Genomic DNA, 20,944 nt, shown 5'->3' on the forward strand with positions numbered 1-20,944 from the left:
AGTTTTCATTCCTCCACGGTTTTGCTTTCTGCATTCCTCTGTGTTTACCTATGCCATTCCTTCTGACTATCTGCCTTCAAAGACACTGATTTCAATTCTTCCGTGTGAGCTCTATTATTTTTTTAAATTGCATGATCTTAATATTTCTAATTTATCTTATTTGAAAACAAGGGCTGTAATTGTTTCGAGTTTTTTTTTTTCTACTGTCCTATTTAATGTATTTAGGAATATTTTTAAAAGGAAGGTGCTCTCTATAATACTTTGTATTTAGAAATATTTAGTAGTGCTTTTAAAAGGGAGGTGCCATATATTCTGCCAATAGGGAGATTGACTTTGGGGAGGTATGGCAGCTGGAAAATATTGGTTAGAGGATAACTGGCAGGAGGGGGTCTGTTTGCAACTTTATTAATCTAGCTACCATTGTCAAGAATTTTTTAGCTTTGAGTACTTTGAATCGTTAGCAGCACACATGAAATGTGTTAAGAGTGTGTAGTTACAGTATTTGAGCAGGGACCTTGCCCAAGAAGCTCTGGTTTTGATATTGGATTCAAGTGCCAGAACTATCATTTCAGTTCATTTATTCATGGACCAGGTGGTCTGCAACATAGTACAAAGTAGTTTGGTCATTGAATTTACCCTCTTTGGTCTTTAACTGAAGGTACATGTGGTCTCTTAGAACATTTAAAATTGGGGGCACCTGGGTGGCTCAGTGAGTTAAGCCTCTGGGTTTGGCTCAGGTCATGATCCCAGAGTCCTGGGATCGAGCCCCGCATTGGGCTCTCCGCTCATCAGGGAGCCTGCTTTCCCCCCTCTCTCTCTGCCTGCCTCTCTGCCTGCTTGTGGTCTCTGTCTGTCTAATAAATAAATCTTTAAAAAAATATTAAAATTGATCTACACTATACAGAAGTCCACTGAATAAACCAAAAAGGGTAATTAATTGGCTCAAGCAATTGAAAAATCCCAGGGGTAGTGCGGGTTTCAGGTCCAGCTGGAGTCATGAGCTCTGACTTTGGGATTGCTTCTTTTCCTCCTGAGGCTCAGCCTCCATGCTTCTGTTCCCACTCTTAGCCACGTGGGCAAGGGGAGCTCTCAAGCTCCACTTCTCTGTTCTACCCCCTGAGCACTGGGGAGAATCAGAGCACAGGGCTGGGGCTGGGCGTGGGGGTGGGGGGCTTCCTGGCAGGGTTGTCATTGGCCTGGCTGGTTCTTGTGTTCATCCCTGGACCAATCACTGTAGCTGGGAGATGCTGCACTTTCGTTGGTCAAACCTGGGTCACGTGTTAGGGGGTGGAGTTAGTCCCACATGAATTAAAATCTTTTAGAGGTAAGATTCTTCAAAGGCATTCAGGAGAAGAAGGCGGTCAGATCCTAGACAGGAAAAATCAGTCGCCGCCTGCTACAGCTAATGTTATCACACACCACAAACTTAAAAATCATAATCGAAGAAATATTCTGATTTCTTTGGGGGAAGGGTTTTGTGTGCTGTGAGTTTGCCCTTGTTTCTGTGCTTTTTGTCAACCGTGATAATAAAATTCAGCACAGATTCATCTGTTTTTGATTGTTTCTATTACTTATGTTTAAAAATAATAACTTTTTTTGGACAAGTCTTCCATTTCTATGGATGATCTGTGGAGTAAAGATTTTGTATTTTTAATACCGTCTGTTACAAACAATGATCATGTTGGAGATGTAAGGGATGTGAATGCTCAGAAGATTGATTCTCAAATAGAGTGCTGATAATGTTATCGTTGGTTTTTCCAGAAGAAATTGCTCAGTGCATGTGTTGTCCTCGGTAATCTGGCTTGAAGGTTTCCCATCGTACACATCTCCTGACAGGTGGCTTAACCCCAGAGCTGCCCCCGGGGTGGGGTGTGGTGTGGTGAGTGCCTTACCCAGTGGGAAGGTACTGGTTTGCTCAGCTTGAAGTGGGGTGGGGTTGGGCCAGGTGTGGCCATGGAGGATAAAGGACTTTCAAAGTCATGGTTAAGATGGCTCATTGCATTTCATCTATACATTGGCCATATTTTTATGTAGGGATTCATTCTGTTTCTGCTGTCTTCAGTGATCATCAGTCTAAATTTTCCATTCTTAAAAAAATTTTTTTTTTCCATTCTTGGATCAGTTTTGGGAATTTGTGACTTGGTAGGAAATCATTCGTTTCCTTTGTGTTTTCAAATTTGTTGCTGTACAGTTGCTTGTAGTATAAATTCTTTTATACTTAATGTTTACTTTAATCTCCTATATTTATGGTCATGTCTCCTTTCTCATTTCCAAACTTGTATAATATTATTCTTTCTCTCTTTTCCTTTTTCATGAGTGGGAATGAGTAGATCTTTCCCCTTGCTTTTTTTTTTTTAAAAACTACATTTTGGGTTTGTCCATCCTTCTTCTACCCTGCTTTTCCCTTATTCCATTAATTTCAGCTTTTATCTTTATTCATTCCTTCTTTCCTAATTTCTTTGGGGCATTTTGTTCTAATATCTTAAGGTGGTGAGTACTTAGTTGCTGATTATATTTTTTGAAAATACACAGTTTGATGGTATCAGTGGGTGTGGTTCTTCCTTCTGTAACAGGATACTTACAAATTGGTAGTATCTATCTGAGAACGAATGTTCTCTTAATGCTTGCTGAGAACACACAGCCATCAAAATTAATTTGTAAGCTTTCAAATTTTGTTGTGTTCCATAAGCAGCTGAATTATCAGTAGAATTTATAAATTAAAATTGTTTTCTTTCATATATCAGTTGTCAGCTTTGGTTCCCAGGAAAGGATTCGATAATAGCCTACATTGTAGAGGAAATAACTATAATTCAGAATCATCTGTGGTCCTTTTAAACACAATGATTCCAAGTGACATAGATAAGATCCAGTCATCTCTCTAAGAACCACGCACAGACACTGGTCTGGTACGTTGAAGCATCTGACTGTGCTTCCCTTCTTTGTTTACCACATCCTAGAATATCATTCTATTTCCTCAGTTATGAAGTTGCTCTGGGAACAGACAGCATCTTATCATGCCCAGACTGAACTTTTCCCAGGAAGGGAGAACCAAGCTGCCATGATAAGAAAATATCAGTTATTCTGAGAAACAACTACATGTTCATCTAAAAGACATTAAGAATCCATTGGAGGGGCGCCTGGCTGGCTCAGTCCATGGAGCAGGCAATTCCCGATCTTGGGGTCATGAGTTTGAGCCCCATGTTGGCTGCAGAGATTACTCAAAAACAACAACAACAACAACAACAACAACAACAACTCGTCGGAATTACAGTTGCTTTTATGCTTTGCTAAGGGCAGAGGGAAATTGGCTATGTTATACCTTTATTACCATCATTATTTACAGAAGAATTAGTCATTCATTCATTCTTACGCCAACAAGGGGTCAGTTTCCCATAAGTTGTAAAGATATGACATACTTGGAAAATATTTTTGTCTAATTAAAGATAGAATAAATTGAAAAGGTTATTTGTAATTAAAGAAAAAAGTTAAACATCAAGTTTCTACTGACCACAAAGGTAAATTATGTTTTTATTTTACCCTGCACATTTGTCAAATTGCTAGTGGCGTGATGAACTAGAAAGTTACACTTGTTCAGATTCCAAATTCTTCAGGGCTCCTTCCCACATTAACAGGGATCTCTGCAAGTTCTTACTTGATTGAGAGACCACATTCTAGAAACTCATTTGCTAATGCCTGGTATTGACCCTTTTGCTGCTCAAGCTTTTGAATTTAAATATTTTGAAAGAAAGTATAATAATCAAAGTATAATAATCAAAAAAATGATATGACTATTGTGTTACTCTGTAACTCATTGAAATGTTGCTTATTTCATGTAAGCCGGGCCATGTTAATAGATAATGTTAGTACAAAGATAAAAGGCATGTTATGTTCCTGGCTTAGAGGAACTTGAAGTTAGCTAGTGGAGGAGACTGGTCAGTAAACCAGCCAGTAAGAGTATAAGGAGATCTGCCAGCATAAGTGTAGACGTGGGTGCCGTAGGAACACAAAAGAAGCACTCTTTGCTTAGATGTGGGCTAAGGAAAGGTTTCTTGGAGAGGGTAATGTTGACTCGGGTGTAAATTCTAGCCGGCCAAGTAGAGCGAGAAAGCAGAATGTTCCAGAGAGAAGGAGCAGTATGAACAAGAAACATGAAACGTCATGACAGTTTGGGGGGGGGGTGGGCGTTGGGAGGTGGGCAGAAGTTGGAGAAGACAGGTGAGAAACCGTAGGTAAGATGTATTGAACTTGAGCTACAAAAATTGTTAACGGTTTATTTTGTGTGTTTTTAATTCAGGTGAAGGAACTACTCAAGGACAGATGTTTTAAGAAATGCTCTTGAAAAGGACGGAGGTGTACAGACTTATTTCAGCAACTGAGAAGCAAGCTGGTTTTGGAGAAACCATACGCTGAGGATGTTGTTTGCTTTTGGTTGAAAAGAGAACGTACAACTATAGAGGAAGCCTTTGTGCATCTGGATTTAGGATCGCACTGTAAATAGCAATGTAATTAGATTCACCTCAGTCCTGCCGGTGGGCCTTGGAGCTTCTTGGCTCAGCAGACATGAGTGACCCCAGGCAGTCGCAAGAAGAGAAGCACAAGCTTGGCAGAGCCTCTTCGAAGTTCAAGGATCCTCCCAGAATCATGCAGTCTGATGAGTATTTTGCTCGAAAATTTAAAGCCATTAATGGCAACATGGGCCCCGCCACTTCTTTAAATGCCTCAAATTCCACAGAGAGTGGTGGTCCTGCTAACGGTACCCCAGCTGTGCCCAAGATGGGTGTGAGAGCAAGAGTGTGCGAGTGGCCTCCCAAGAAGGACTGCTCCAAGGAGCTAGCCTGCAAGGCGCTGTGGGAAAGCCGGTCTCAGGCCAGTTACGAAAGCGTCCCGTCCATCACGCACAATGGGCAGAATGACCAGAGCGATGGTCAGCGAGAGGAGCAGCTCGATCTAGACTTTGTGGAGGCGAAGTACACCATTGGAGACATCTTTGTTCACTCTCCTCAAAGAGGACTGCACCCCATAAGACAGAGAAGCAATAGCGATGTCACCATTAGTGACATCGACGCTGAAGACGTCTTAGACCAAAACGCAGTGAACCCCAACACCGGGGCCGCCCTCCACCGAGAGTACGGAAGCACATCTTCCATTGACCGGCAGGGCTTATCTGGTGAGAACTTCTTCGCAATGCTCAGAGGGTACCGTGTAGATAATTACGACCACAAAGCAATGGCCCCTTTTGGGTTCCCTGAGTTTTTCCCCTGCGATCCTGCAATCTCTCCCAGCCTCCACGCGGCAGCGCAGATTTCTAGAGGAGAATTTGTCCGCATCTCAGGATTAGACTACATGGACAGTGCCCTTCTCATGGGCAGAGACAGGGACAAGCCTTTCAAACGGAGGTTGAAGTCGGAATCGGTGGAGACGTCCCTCTTCCGGAAGCTGCGGACTGTTAAAAGCGAACACGAAACTTTCAAGTTCACGTGCGATCCAGAAGATGGCCGTCTGGAGCGGGGCGTCCGCCCTTGGAATTGTCAGCGGTGTTTTGCACATTACGACGTCCAGAGCATTTTGTTCAATATCAACGAAGCCATGGCGACGAGAGCCAACGTGGGGAAGCGGAAAAACATCACCACCGGAGCCTCGGCGGCATCCCAGACGCAGATGCCAGCAGGCCAGACAGGCAACTGTGAGTCCCCTTTGGGGAGCAAGGAGGACCTCAACTCCAAGGAGAACCTGGATGCTGATGAGGGTGATGGGAAAAGCAACGAGCTCGTCCTGAGCTGCCCATACTTCCGGAACGAGACCGGCGGGGAAGGCGACAGGAGGATCGCCCTCTCCCGGGCCAGCTCGTCGTCGTCCAGTTCCGGGGAAGGCTGCTCCTTCGAGTCCTCTCTGAGCTCCCACTGCACCAACGCAGGCGTCTCCGTCCTAGAAGTGCCCAGAGAAAGCCAGCCCGTTCACAGGGAGAAGGTGAAGCGCTACATCATAGAGCACATCGACCTCGGGGCCTACTATTACCGCAAGTTCTTCTACGGGAAAGGTAAGGCAGAGCCTCCGACGTGTGCTACGTCTCGGGCTGCTTGTGCTGTGCTTCCCTGGGCCGGGCACCTTCACCGGGGGGTCAGGGCCATTGTCCCCTGGGCTTTCGTGGACCCTCCGTTGCTGCCAGACTAACCCCTTCTTCAGAAATCCCGGTTTTCTGCCTTTGCTGACGTCTCATCCCCGGTGTGGAATACCCATGTCTCTCTTTCTCTTTGCCAGTGTAAGAGCAGCGCAGATGTCCGGCTTGCTCTCGATTGACCTCTTCTCCTACCTCTTCCCTGGCTAAACTTCATTCCTCTCTTCTCCCTCTTATTAATCTCTCCTGCTGTTTACAGTGGATCATTCTGCCGGGAGTCCCCCCCCCACCCCCAGTCTTTTCTGTACTTTTCTCCTGCATCTTTCCTCACCTTTTCACTTCTCTCTTCACAGCTCCTAGTGCCGTGTTGTGTTAGGTCAGTCTTTGCCGTGAATGTGTGAATTAGCGTGATCGACAAATCGTTTTCCTACCGTTCTATAGATGGCCTTAAACTCCGAGGTCCAGATAGTCCTTTGGCATTGTGGTCTTAGAATTCCTCTAGTCCTATGCCTGGTACTGGCTGCTTTTATTTAGATCTTTCAGGCTTGAGGGATGCCTTCCTCAGAAGTCATGCAGTTGAATCCTCAGTCTTTTTAAATAGTGTCCCTAGTCATTCCAGGGACAGGGAATCTGCTCTGTTGGGGACTCCTGCAGAGAGACGGGTCCCACACGCCTGTCAGCCACACAGCCTCCGTAAAGACACTCAGGGCAGCCCGTTGCCTTCTTGCCGGGTGCAGCTTGCCAGCTTAGCCCCTTCCTTATAGGGCAGCTTACTTTCCAAGGCTGTCTTTTTTCTGTTTTCAGTGTCACTGGCCACCCTCCTCACATTCCCAGGTGTCACCTCTCAGAGCACCTTAGGAGGTAGACGTGGGCCCAGCCAGTCTGGTGAATAAATGGTTCTTTTTTTTTTATTATTTTTTAAAGATTTTATTTCTTCATTTGGCAGAGAGAGCACAAGCTGGGGGAGATGCAGGGGAGAGAGAGAAGCAGACTCTCCACCAAGCAGAGAGCCTGACATGGGCTCCATCCCAGGACCTGGGATCATGACCTGAGCCGAAGGGGGATGCTTAACTGACCGAGCCCCCCAGGCGCCCTGAATAAACCTTTCTGCTATTGGGTGTGGATCCCTGTGAGCTGTGCTTGAATTTAATGCAGTATTGGTTTCTGGCTTCAGAATGTTTGCATGCCACTTTGACTCCATGGTTCTTTTGGGTGATAGCTTGGGTGTAACTCAGACCTCAGGAGGTCACTCCATCCACTTCTGTCCCTGGAGCCCCAGTAAAACTTCTCCCCATGGACATCAGGCTCAAAAGAATTTGCTTGCCAGAGAGATTGCAGTTGTAGTTGTTACACTGCAAGTTTTTTCCTCATTTTCTGCATGAATTCAGATTTAACCCATCACCCATAATCCTAATATTATGAAACCATAGAAATGGGTAGAACATTTATAATGCTGGATGCGCAGGTTAGCTAAATTGGCACTCGCATCACAACTGGTCATATATTTGAGTTATGTTTCCCTTTCCATACCAATGGCATGAGGGGACTGAAACAATTCTGCCGGCGGGTCTTGGTCCCCCCGGTGTGTCCCCATGCTCTCCTCTCAATGTGGCCCCCCCCACACCCCGTGGAGCTCAGAGAAACTTGGACGTGCCTGTGAGTCTGTGCTGGGAAACCACGAGCAGCCCTCGTGATTGTGTTCACGTTGCACGATACTGTTCCGAGATGGTGTCTCGGTGGAGGTTAGTTATGTTTGGAAACAGGCTTCCCGATTAAGATTCCTTTAACTGCCGTGGCTGTCCACACCAACAATAAAATAGTGTCTTAGAATTACTATGCCCTGAAATCCTCTGGCATTGAGTCATTTGGCTAGCTGAGTTTTGCCAGTAGTTTGCGGATCGCCCTGTAAAATACCAGGACATGAAAGTTACATACATGTGTGTGAATGCGTGCGTGTGTGTTCACGCCAAAGCTGCCCGCATCTTGACCCTCTTCTGGTGTCCATGAAGCACGCCAGCACGCATACACGGATGCTCCTGCAGCCAAGGTCACCGCCACTAACGTCCTCAGGGTTTGTTCCTATAGATGGTTTTGGGCGCTGGATTCTGTTAGTTCTCTTGACTGACGTCTGTAGGTTTTTTTCTGGAACTGTCAACCGTCACTTCCTGGTAGTTGTAAAGAGTGCCTGTGAGTGGTATATTTCTTCCACTCTCTCTAATTTGCTGCTAAGCATTTTCCAGGGCATGGGCAGTTCCAACTGTCTGCAAACTTGTTAACTGTGAATCTGAAATTCAAAATAAACTCTAGAGAAGAAGTCGAGGGCGGACACCTTGCGGGGGAGTTGTGTGTGGATGCAGACATAAGGGTTGGGGGCGCCCTGGGTTGGGCTCACTCTGGTTCTGGGCTTTGTTGTTTTTTGTTTTTTTTTGGAAAACATTTTTTATTTATGTATTTGATGGAGTGGGGAGAGAGAAGAAGAGAGAGAGCAGAAGCAGGGGGAGCAGCACGCAGAGGGAGAAGCAGGCTCCCTGCTGAGCAAGGAGCCCTACGTGGGGCTTGGTCCCCGGACCCCGAGATCATGACCTGAGCCGAAGGCAGACGCTTAACCCATGGAGCCCCCCAGGTGCCCCTGGTTCTGGGCTGTGCCGTGGATCTGTGAAGACGCCAAGCAGGTGAATTCTAGGATCCTCTGCCAAGCCTGAGGAATGAGGGCTTGAGGTGGTGATCCCTGAGCTCACTTTGGCCTCAGGGCTCTGTAGTGCCGGGCTTTGGTGCCGTGGCTGCTGGTGGGTCCACGGAGAGGAGACGACCTGAGCCTGTCCCTCTGCTCTCACCCTGCAGCGGGGAACTCTGCCTGCTTCCTCCTATTTTTAGCTCTTCCCGGGTAGGCCTGTGTGTCTCAGAATGAAACTGGCTCCAGCAGCATCCGCCACTGCCACCGCAGCTTGTCCCTCTGCAGAGCCATGAAGGGCTGGAGGCGGGGGCAGCAGCCAGGTCCCCAGCGGTCAGTACCCCCTTACCCCCGCCGCCGCCACCACCACCTCTGCTGTGGTATGGGAACGGAGACAGGCAGCCAGCTCGCACCCGGCCTTCAACCTCTGGACCCTTATCTGCAAACACACCCCCAGTTACAGGAACATCATGGCATGACCTAAAAACAGAAGCCCTTGGGCCGCCTGGCCCAGATTGGGTGTGTTTGTGGGAGCTTTGTTCTCTTCCTTTTTTCTCTCTTCCCTTCACTCATTTTTTTTTCTCTCTGGAAGCAGGCGGTTCAGGGATCTTTTGATATTGACCAGAATGACTTTTCTTTTTCTCCATGCTCCACCATTCTGTGTGAAATTTCGTTTTCAAAAGAAGTAAGTGGCTCCCGATCGCTGGGAGGGCTTGAGCGCTCAGAGCCTGCCTGATGCGGCTGACTCCACACTGGGTGGTTCGCGTGGGATGGCTGTGGATTTCCCCGAGGTGTACTCCCATGACACAGGGTGCTGAGTGGTTGGGGAGAACTCTGCAGAGGGTTGTGTGCAGGGGGGTGGCGAGCTGATGGATGTGTGCAGGGGAGTGGCGAGCAGACAGATGTGTGCAGGGGAGTGGCGAGCTGCAGCCAGCCCTATAGCTTCGTCACTTGTCCTCGCAAATCCATCTGTAGCCTTCCATGAGAGCAGCTTTTTAAGGGAGAGCGGGGTGGGATGGGAGCAAGCATGGGGAATGCCGGAGAAGGTTCCTCACTGTTGCTGGCAATGCCCGTGAAGAAAATGGGATGCTGCCTGCCGTGCACCTGTTTCCCTCGTGGAAATCCCCGTGAAGTCGCCGTTTCCCTCTTCTGTGAGTTTCCTATTTGTGAAACACAAAGAAGAGATTCTGGTTGTGCGAGTCTGTGGGAGACCCTTGAGCTCCCTTCATGGCACAGTGGCCAACTTTGCCTCCTTCTGGACCCCCGGCAGTTAGCGCCGCTGACCAGCCATGGGTTGTCCCCAGGGGGGCCAGAGTGGAGTTGCAGGGCAGCAAGGACACCCCCGGTTCCCTGCGTGCCCATCAGGTCTTCCTCTATTTAGGAAATTGTGTACCTGCCGTTACTCGGGATTTCTGAAACTGTCCTCTGCCTGCCTTCTGGTCGCATGGACCAGAATAACCGTAGACAAGAATAGCTTGAGATGGCAGACTGTGCCCTTTTAGGGTAAAGAAAGGTCAGAGTAGGGAAGAGGATAAGGTGGGTCTCTTGGGTGACGTTGGAGTGGAGCGTGGCTAAATCTCGGAACCACTGGAACATTGTTTTATGTGGTTACAGGAACACGTCCTCTTAACCTGGGGTAAAATCCAAAGATTGGCAACACACATACCTTTCTTTCGGTCTAGAATTTTTACACGGTGTTGAAGTATTATATGATCATTATAGGAAAAGGAAGTAAAGAAGCAAAAGAAATAAAATCACCCCAGTCCCTGAGAGATAATCCCCCTGAACAGTTTCCTCTTTATCCTTGTAGGCTTTTTCTGATGCAAATAAATGCATGTAAATGAGTCCTTCTACTGCTGTGTCTGTGGGACTTGGTTGGAGGATCATTCTTCTGTGTTATTATGTGTAGAACTGTGTCAGCATTTTACAAGCCATTATCAATTATCATTATATGCCTTGGGTGCATGGGGAGATGCCAGGTATCTGCCAATCGTGATCTGGGCAGAAGCAGTAATAACTGTATTCGCTTTACTTCAGAGAAAAACCCATCAGCTTGATAGAGGTACAGTGATAAAGGGACGCATCTTTCTTACTCTCTTGGATGCAGTGTACCTACAAAACGACTCCTGTCAAATACAGTGATGCTCATTTTAACCAACAAATCTTTACTTAAAAAAGTAAATGATTATAAAAGATGTTTTAATTTCATAAAGTTTTGAAAGATGAGGACAGTTGTCCTTCTCCACTGGAATGTGGATTGTGTGTAGAGACTCCCTTCCAAGGGCTAGCGCATGGAGAATAGAAGGTTGCAGGGGAGAAGTCTGGAACGCACCGCCCCAGCTGGGTCATCAAGGTCAGCATCAGGATGGATGGGTCCTGTGGTTCATTTCTATCCCTGACGTGCTGGGAATGGCATTTCTGGGGTCTTCCTCCAAACCCATACCCTCAGTCTGATGAGGGAACTACATTAGACAGATCCCTGCCCACTGCTCCTCAAAACTGCTAAGGTCATCCAGAGCGAGGAAAGTCTGAGAAACTCAGTCTAAGAGAGCCTGTAAGAGCCGTGACAAGGAACTGTAGTGGGGTGTCCTGGATGGCTTCCTAGAAGAGAAAGGACATTGATAAAGCAGAAACCTGAATAAAGGATGGACTTGATCATATCAGTGTCCGTATTGGCTCATTAACGGAATGGACGTACGGAAGAAACGTAAGACGTTCACAATGAAGAAAGTGAGCCAGGGGCCTGAGGGAATTACACTGTCTTTGCAGCTTTTCTGCAAATCAAAACCAGCTTAAAAAGACTGCTTCAAATTTTTTAAAAATATAAGTCATAAATTCTGATGTTAGATTTAACAAGAGCATCCTTAAAATTACAACAAAAAGAGCTTCCAGGCAGTTCTTAAAAGTAGGTTTGTGTTACTTTCTTAAAGTCTGCGGGATTCCTGTGAGCAGCAGAGGCCACTGTGTGTTTCCAATAAAGTGAAATTGACAAAATATCCGTTTCCCACAGCCCTCTCTATACACATCTGGGGAAGGTCAGGAATAATTTTCTCAAACTTACCTAGAAGAGCAGGGGAATTGTTAGGCTTTAGAATTTACACCTTTTTTGGTCTTTATTGAAATGCACAGACTTCCCCTTTGAATTTCCCCTGAAATCTGCATGCTGAGCTCCAGGGGGCTATTTGGGATGCTCTGGGTTCTCTGGGTCCCCAAACTCAGCTGAACTAACCCTGAAGAAAGCTTTATGCTCAACTCGTTTTTTTCCCCTTGGGATTTTCTGTCACGAGTCCAAGCAAAGAAATAGGTATCTTTTAGAAATCCTCTGTAAAGGAGCTGAATTGGTTTGACCGGCAGGTTTTGTAGCGTAGATGAAAAGCTAATCTTGGTTTGACCGATTAGTCTCTCTTCTGTCCGGTGCTTTCGGGGTTTCTGGTTCCATCATTCGCCTGTGATTTCCTTTCTTCTCTGTTTCTTATAAAAGGAATATGCCAGAGAGAACTTCGATTTCTCCTTCCCATCCTAGCTTTATGAGACTTCTGGGGTATGGGCAGATTAGAATTCTTTTGGGAAAGATTGGAACTTTCCAGAGAAGAGTTTTTAGCTGCTTCCAGGTGGGCTGGGCCTCCAGCAAAAGCCATATCCTCCCCACAGTGCAGGGTCCATTTCTTCCCCCAAGATGCCAGCCTTAAGCTTTGAGGGCCCCTTGCTTTGACTGTGCCCACGGGTACCACCTGGGAATGAACTCCTCTATCGGATCTGCAGCACTTCTGAGAGTTCTTTCTAGAGCCTCTTTTCCCTAAGAATCTTCAAGTTCACGTTTTTATTAACTACCCTTGGCCAGCTGTATGTAAGCTCACCTCTTTCTCCAGTGGTCATTTTTGTCATTAGTATTTTAACGAAAGGATAATATTTGTACATACACCAGCTAAATGAACAAGTAGAAAGTAAGGATTGTTCTAGAATGTGTGTAGTAACCGTCCCACCTGTCTTGATACCGAATTACTGTTCGGGGGCTGGAGGTTTACCTTTTTGCCAGAAGGGGAAAGTGCTGCTGCATTCTGATTGTGGTTGGAGGCCTGGGAGGCGAGAAGGGGCAGGACCGCACAACCTAAGGAGAAGAGCCCTTACTGTTTGAAGCCAGCCTCCCGGGGTCGCGTCCCGTCTCAGTTTTAGCAAGTCCTTCAACTCCTGTGTGCCTCAGTTAATCATCTATAAAGTGGGATTATAATAAAAATATCTCCTGGGAAGGGATTCGAACTAGAACGTGTCACAAAGCATGCTTCCTCCTCCCCCACGTGGTTCTTAAATAAATGTGGAAAGTCTTTTCCCTCTAGAAAGAAACCATTGTCCACACCATGGGTACAGACTTTAAAGGGGCCGTACTTTATTTTAATGGTTAAAAGATAAGGAGGGGAAAACTAGAAAGAACCATATGGCAATGGGGGCCCCGGGGCAAGGCGTCTGGTGAAGTCTGCCACCCCATTCCAAACCCATTCACTTAAATTTCACAAATGCGACCGTTGTGGGCTGGCGTGTACCTTTACATATCAAATGGACCCCGTTGCTGCGTGATGCATGGCTGCATTTGCTCTGAATTTCATGCCTGGTGGCTTCTTTTTTCCCCCCCTTCTGGTTATATACAGTCACTGAAGAAAATTAATAGGGAGCTGGACACTGTTAAATTCATATGGGTGAACTGGGGACTGCCTAACAACAGGGCTATTCTGGGACCCACAGTCCTCCCCGAGCGGACATAATCGACTCCGCTCTCCACCTCTCTGCCCGGCCAGCCTGGCCTCTGCGAACAGAGCTCCCATTGAGGTCCAGCCAGCTCCCGGCGGGGAGGAGCTGCCCAGCTGCACGGGACACTCAGCCCTGTGGGTTATCGTAGTATACTTTCCATGTGGCCGGCGGCGGTGGGAGACTGCAGCAGCGGGGAGGTCGCGGCTCCTGCCCGTTGCTGAGTTTTAGGAACTTGGAGGACTGCGTGCCCTTCCGTCCTGGGGACACTTTGGCCTCAGAGTCTTTTTCAGTTATCCAGGAAGAAGAACTCACGTTCTGCTCATTTCCCTGGGAGTAGAGGGATTGATACTGTTAGGTTCTGTGCTTAGCTGGGGAAATTCCTTGAAGTTTGCTTTGGTTCCAGAAAATTGCAAGTTCAGAGGCTTTGCAACATAAGGTCTCAGAGCACCTGGAAACTTAGTGAAACCTACCTACCTTGTATTTGTTCCAAGATTTCTTTCACTCTTTGCTCCACTTAAAATGAAAAAAGTGAACTACCTGCCCCTTTCCCAGCTTTTATGCAGTGAATTGTTTCTTGCTTCTCCTGTGTTCTCCTCCTCCTTCCCACTCCTGTAGCAAAGAGCACTCAAAATCAAAGGAAGCCTTTGACAGCTGCCTTTTTTCTCCAGTTTTTCCCTTTTTCTTCAAGATTTTCCTAAAATGGTGTCTCCCAAGATACAGTCCTTATGTTCAGGACAGATTTGTTGGCTCATCTCTAAGCTGTGTTCATTTCACCCCACACGCATAACTGATATCCGGAATTCAAACTTTCCATGACTCTCACCCTTTGCATGAGCGAGTCCGAGAATAGCCTACCTAGCGTGTGTTTCCTCCCTGTCACCCCTGACTGTGATCTCCAGCAAGTCATCTAGCCCCTCAGCTTCAGGAATATTATTTGGAAGATGGGGATACCTCCTCGAAAGTAGGAGGAGAAAATGAGTTCGTTTATGTCAGGTATATTAAATCTTGTTATTTTCACTGTAATGCCTCAGGTTTTCAAGCTTAGCTAATACTTTGGTTACATTTTGATCAAAGGAGCCTTCATGTAGCAAAAATGCATCCTTTTCTGCATCATGGTAAATTCAGTCATTTAATCCCTGATACATGAGCTGGGAGTTTGAGATTTCTTGAAGTTATCTAATCAGTCTTCATACTGTTATCTGCACAAGCAGACCCCATTGTTCTGTTCACACTTACCTCCCTCCCTCCATCCATCCATCGTCCCTTGTTGACTTTTTCTCTGGAAGTCTCAGAGAGCTCGGAACAGGGGAGCTAATCTAAAATGCAGACACACAGTTGTTTGCAGGGAAAGGTAAGAGAAGATACATCATAGGTGGGCATATAGACAGCAGGCCCCTGCAGCCATGGATGTAACCCAGGTAGGCCGTGAGTCAGCAGTTAAGGGATCAGCTTGCTGTTGAAAGAACGAAGAAATGTTAAACTCCATTTTGTGGGAAAAGAGCAAGAAAGCTTCTGCTGTGCACGGGTAACAGAGTGAAGGGCGGCAGGGCCCAGATGCACGGCCTCTCGTGGCTTTGGAGGACTTGTTAACGGTGCCATGGGCCATGCAGGCCTAATCCCCATGAAATTGTAAGGCTGAGAGCTGTAGGTGCTGCTTTTATGTACCTGACCTCGGGAGGCCCCACAGAGTTGGGATCCTCACCTGGTCAATGCATTAGTGACCGAGCTGATCAGTGCCCCTTCCAAGACACTGCAGTACCTGGAAGCAGCCTTTGGGCCGGGGTCACAGGGGGCCCCCGCCGCGCCCCCCCCCCTTTTTAAGCTCTTCTGAGTTTTTTCCTTTACTGACTAGCCAAAGCACCCTACAGGAGATAAATGCCCCGAATCTCGTTTCCTACACTGCAGTCTCGTTAACCAAATTTTTTTGATCTTGCCCTGTTATATTTGCATAATAGGTGGATTTTCATTCAGCTTTTCCAGTCTTTCCCCAGCTTCCATTCTGCCAAGGAAGGATTTTATTCGACGCACTCTTAAAGCAATTTTATGGAAATCGTGCTTGGGATAAGGATAGGCTCCTGTGGGTGAGGGGGGACTCCCTCCTTGTCCTCTGCGCACAGCTGGGAAGGCTCCCATGGGGCAGATGAGGGCACTGAGCGGTCCTGGAGGGGGGCAGGGCACAGGGTGTCACTTGAGTGGGTTGACTTGGCTTCCTCCTGGAGACTCTGAGGTCTACCCTGTTCTTCCTGGTACATGGAAGCTGTGCTGTGAAGCAGAAGACTGATTTCTTTCAAGACACGTCCAGGTTGCCGGCTCTATTCCCTGGCTAACAGAAAGCATGAAAAGACCCCTTAGAGAACAGCTTGGGGGCCTGGAGCTGGCATGTCCATTGCACGTGGTGATTCTAAGTGGCAGGCATGTCCTCTCTCAGCTTGCATTCAAAGGGTGTGTCTGTGTAAAATGGGGAGGGAAAAATGGAAAATGAGTGTGGGGAGGCAGAAAAGAGATAAAAGGTCCTTTGGCTAATGTGCCTGCCATCTTCGTGAAAAAGGGAATATGCAAATTTTGGATTCCCCAATTCAAAATAAAAAAAACAAAACAAAACAAAAAAAATAGGATAGTTCCTGATAGAAATCATTCAATAAAATCTATGCCACCGCTTGCTTTAAATGACTACCTTGAATGGGATGTAGCCCCTCTAGGTGAGTAGAGATCGGCATTTTGAGATTCTAAGTGTGAATCATCTTCACGCTGACCCTGGAACTTTGTAGGACTGTCGGGCTCCAAGTCAAAACACGCCTTGGTGCTGTTTGTTTTATGTTCATTCCTTTTTTATCTGTGGGGTAGGGCTTTGTTGGTAACATTCATGTCTTCAGTTATAAGGCCTCTCTGAGGTTAAGGATGATAAGTGTGATGCACATATGGGGGTCGGGGGGGCAGGGAACTGGCCCTGAGGTTAAGAAGGGTTATGTAATTCACCCAGGGTTCAACAGCTGCTAAGTTAGCCCAGCCCAGGTTCAGAGACCAGCAATCAGGCTTACTAGAAGTGTAGGTCTTTAAGAGAACATGAGTTTGGGACTCCTACTTCAGCCTGACAAATTGGAGACACATGTTATCGCTCCCTCTTCCAAAACACCACTAAAAGTGATAGCGAAGGAATAACAAAGGGCATAAAGCCACAAAGGAGAAAAGAGAACTAGAGAGAAGCAGCGCAAGGCAAGATATGCCAAAGCCGATGGAAAAGCCAGACCAGTTTTGCAGATGGGAAATGGCACCTCTCCAGTCCCGGGTGTGTGCGTGCGCGTGTGTGTGTGTGTGTGTGTGTGTGTGTGTGTGTTGGCAGGGACAGGCCATCAGGAAGCCATTCCACACCCTGCAGAACCAGGTACCTCGGAAGAAGAGCTGAGAGTGGGGGCGAGTGCGGGGGACCAGTTCAATATGTTTAAAAAGCTGGGTTTTCTGTTCTCTCCCTTGTAGTCCATTTACTACTCACCCCTACCCAGGAGGGAAACTGAAGATTCATTCTGGAGAAATTGAACGTCTGCACGGCTAAGGGCAGGACTGGGGCACTTCACTGGAGAGTAGGGATTAAGTGAAAGTCAACCCAGTGAGAAGTCCACCCCGCGCCCATCTCTGGGCTCAATGCCTCCCGGCAGGAGAATGAGAATGGGAGACCCTTCCCCAGAGCCGTGGACAGGTTCAAGAGCCAGAGACACCTCTCGTGATAGCTGGGGCTCCCCGACACGACAGTCGCCACCTGATTAGTGTAATACGAAATGGATGGTAAAGCAAGATCGGTCCCTGTAGGTGAACAGAGGCATTTCATAATGATAAAAGGGTCAGTTCTGAGCACCAAAATCAGAGCTTCAGAATATGTAGGGAGGAAAACACACACACACACACACACACACACACACACACACAAAACCTGGTCAAACTAAAAGGAAAATAATCCAATCTCCGATCCGAATTATCCGTATGCTAGAAACATACAAATAGAAATAGAATATTTTTGAAAAATACTATTTCTATTAACCTAAAATATCAAGGACCTTGGACTAAATTCAAAGAAAGCCATGAATGAATGACAGAGAACTACAAAACATCACCAAAACCGAGTACAGCCCTTCGTAAGTGGAGGGGACACATTGTGGTTGTGGGTTAGAGTACTCTTTGTAAAAGAATTCGAGATGTTTTGTGGGAACAGAGTTAAGAGTGCGGAAAGGTGCAGCAGAGTGAGAAGGAGAACGGTTTTGAAGAACTATGTCCTATGAACATGTTAAAATAGGGTAGACGGGCTTTGTGCCATTTGCTTGACTGCGTACGTGGTGCTTTTCTTCGGGATTGTTGGTTCTGGAGTGGATATTAGTGGGGTTTCTGTGGTACCTCATGCTTAGTCCTGCCACAGAACTTGGAATGCACAACTCTCGTCTGTTTCTGATAGCGTTAGCCGCACAGGACTGAAACTTTGTGAGGCAGGCACTGTGTCCTGCCCGACGTGGTATCCCTCTTATGTATCAGTGTCCGGCACATGGCTGAGACCTAGCCCATGCTGGACATTTGAGTGAATGAATTCAGATGCATGCAGTGTGTGTGGTGGGCTGAGTGTGGGCCCCCAGAGATATCCAGGCTCCAATCCCTGGAAGCTATGTATATTTCCTTATCAGGCAAATGCAGCCTTCCAGATGTGATAAAGTGGAGGATCTTGGGATGAGCAGACCATGCTGGGTTCTCTGGGTGCAACCTGAATGCCATCCCAAGTGTCCATGTAGGACGTAGACAGGGGGAGTTCTGCCAGGGAATGCCTTGTGGGCGCTGAAGCAGGATCTAGGTCTGGGTCTGAAGAGAGGAGAAGGGGCCCCATGAGCCAAGGAAGTCAAGGAATATAGCCCTCGAAGCTGGAAGAGGCAAGGGAATGGATTGCTCCCTAGGGCTTCCTGAGGAAATGCAGTCCAGACGCCATCTTGATTGTGGCCCATTGGCACAGACTATGGACTTCTGACCTCCAGAGCTGTGAGACTGTAAATGAGTGTTGTTCCGAATCCCCAAACTTGCGGCAGTTTGTTACAGCAGCACTAGGACTGTTCTAATAGGTGTTTCAGTGCTCAGTTTTGTAAATATTTCAAGAAACCATATCACCCCTCTCATGGGGGCAGCACCTGCTACATTTCTGGTCCCAGGACATTGCACACTGCCTTCTCCACTTGCCAGCGTGCAAGGAGCTGCCTCCTTGTTTTTATTTTGGTGCTTTCGGTTGAGATTCAGGAAAACTATTCCTTTTGGACAGTACCCGGGGAGCCTACTTGAGTTCCTTAATTCAAGTACAATTTGTTAAGCCCTTATAATTTATTAGGTCCTATCGAATCAGGCCCTGAGGATATAAAAGTTGAAGGGCTCCACCTCATCTGGAGGTGAGGCGGATAGTGTCAGTGGAAGCAACGCTTGTGTGGAGTCTAGAGGGATGCATTAGAACATCAAGCTCAGAAGAGCGAGGGACATGCCAGGCCATGGGGGCCAATGTGTGAGTTAGGGGAGTTTTGGGAGAGGAGTCTGTAGAGAGTTTGGGGTGATGTCCCTGAGGAACTTCCAGGAGAAGATGGGTGGATGGAAGGACAGACAGATAAATGTTCAGACAGATTGGAAGACAAGACTCAGAACGGACAGCCATGGGCTGATGGTGGAGCCTTGGGACACATCCAGGTTATGAGGGGAGGCCAGAGGGGCAGCCCCAAAGCAGACCCCAAAGGAGAGCCCTGAGGCGGTTCACTGGGAAAAGACACTCCCGGAAGCCAGCAGTGCCCCACGTGGCAGGCCTGCCAAGCCAGAGCCAGAGTGTGGGGTGGAGGTCGGGTGAGGAAACGGGGGAGAGAACCAGCCGTCGAGGGGCAAGTATTCTCCTCACTGAGGGACAGCGGGGGTGGAGGGATGGTCCATGGGGCTGGGGGCAGCGCTCATGACTCCTGTCTTGCCAGAGACCCATCTACTTGCCAGGCCCACTGGGTCTACCTCTCGTTGACCTTTTCTTCCCCAGTTTTTAAAAATGAAGGTACACTTCACCTACAGTGAAATTCCCCCCTTTTTAAGTGTCAAGTTCTAGAGTTCTGACAGATGAACACGGTGTGTAACCACTAGCACCGTCAAGATGCGGGGTAGCTCCCTCAGCCCAGAAAATTCCCGTGTGTTCCCCTGTGACCAGCCCCAGCTGCTGATGCGGGGAGAGCACACACTGTAGGACTTTCAGTCGTCACGTGTTCAAGTTAGCGATTCGATGCCCTGAATCTGGACTCTTGGTTTCACCACAAGAAAGCGTTCTGTTGACTTGGTCACTGTTTTCCTCCCTAAAATAATTTGAGGCTCGTTGCAGTCATGTCAGTAGGATTCGTCAGACGCCTACCAGAGAATTGATTTAGCGTTATTGCAGGTCACTTGTCGAAATGGGGTCTGAGGAGGAAGCTTTGGCCTGAGGAACACCGGTTGTGCTTTTGTGCACTTGCTGAATGTTTTTCTTAACGCATCTGCCTTAGGAGAAAAGAGATAAAGGGAAAGTTCTTGTCAGGACAGACTGTGACTAAGGAAATTCTAAACTGATTTAAGTTTTTAGATGTATTTTCCACAGGATCTAGTATAATGCCGTGGGTCTAATAGTCACTAACACTAACTTTAATAAAATGATAATCTGCCTAGTAGTCTGAAATAGACAACTAACTTTCAGTCTCTGTTTTCATTGAATATTTTAAAACTTTGATTAAAATCCAAATAACTGTTTCTGGACCAGCTCTCCTCAATCAGCTACATTTTTTACGATGTGTGCTTGGTTTCACTGGAGTCGTTCTTGTCTGTAACAGTTAACCTGGCTGTTAACTAGCATGTAATTTACCCAGGGGAAGAGTTACCTATCCAAAACCAAGGCTTGTTTCCTACCCTGTAAGCTCAGGACTATAGTAAGTCAGTCACTCACCCATCAGCCCCTAAAATAGTGCACCTGCTACTTGTAGCCTCAACTTTAAAGAGAAGTAATGACAGTATTAATCTCGTTTGGTCACAAGAGGTAAAGAAGTAAATGATTGGAAAGTAAAGAAGAAAAGGAGTAAATGGCTTTTTGAGATCTAGCGAATAGTTACCATTGGCTTTGGGTAATGTTTGTCCTGGCTGATGGCAGATCCTGTTTTCACCCTGATTTCTTCTTTCTAAATAACATTTCTTATTCCTTCCAGAATAATGTGGCCAGAATTAATATGGCGGAATATATTAGCATAACCAAAGCACTTCAGGATGCCCGCAGTTTTCTTCAAACTTATAAATATCTGATTCATTTTATTTCTTTTTAACTAAAAATGAAGAGTTGGGAAAGATGGACCCAGACCTTTTAAGGTGACAGTCAAAGGGGATGAGTCTCGTTCTGCATAGAGGGTGAAAAA

At 46.9% G+C, this 20,944-nt stretch overlaps 1 protein-coding gene across 3 annotated transcripts in view; it reads left to right on the forward strand.

Moving 5' to 3' along the window:
* SIPA1L2 (signal induced proliferation associated 1 like 2) overlaps positions 1-20,944 on the forward strand; it is a 213,070-nt gene that overhangs the window by 103,935 nt on the left and 88,191 nt on the right. For all 3 annotated transcript variants that reach the window (XM_032841144.1, XM_032841145.1, XM_032841146.1), the window contains exon 4: positions 4,295-6,037. In XM_032841144.1, the coding sequence (XP_032697035.1) occupies positions 4,561-6,037 (1,477 nt within the window). In that variant the 5' untranslated portion in view covers positions 4,295-4,560. The remainder of the gene's footprint in view (positions 1-4,294; positions 6,038-20,944) is intronic.

Source organism: Lontra canadensis, unplaced genomic scaffold (assembly GCF_010015895.1).
Source record: "Lontra canadensis isolate GAN:19392208 unplaced genomic scaffold, GSC_riverotter_1.0 scaffold120, whole genome shotgun sequence".
Classification (NCBI taxonomy): domain Eukaryota; kingdom Metazoa; phylum Chordata; class Mammalia; order Carnivora; family Mustelidae; genus Lontra; species Lontra canadensis.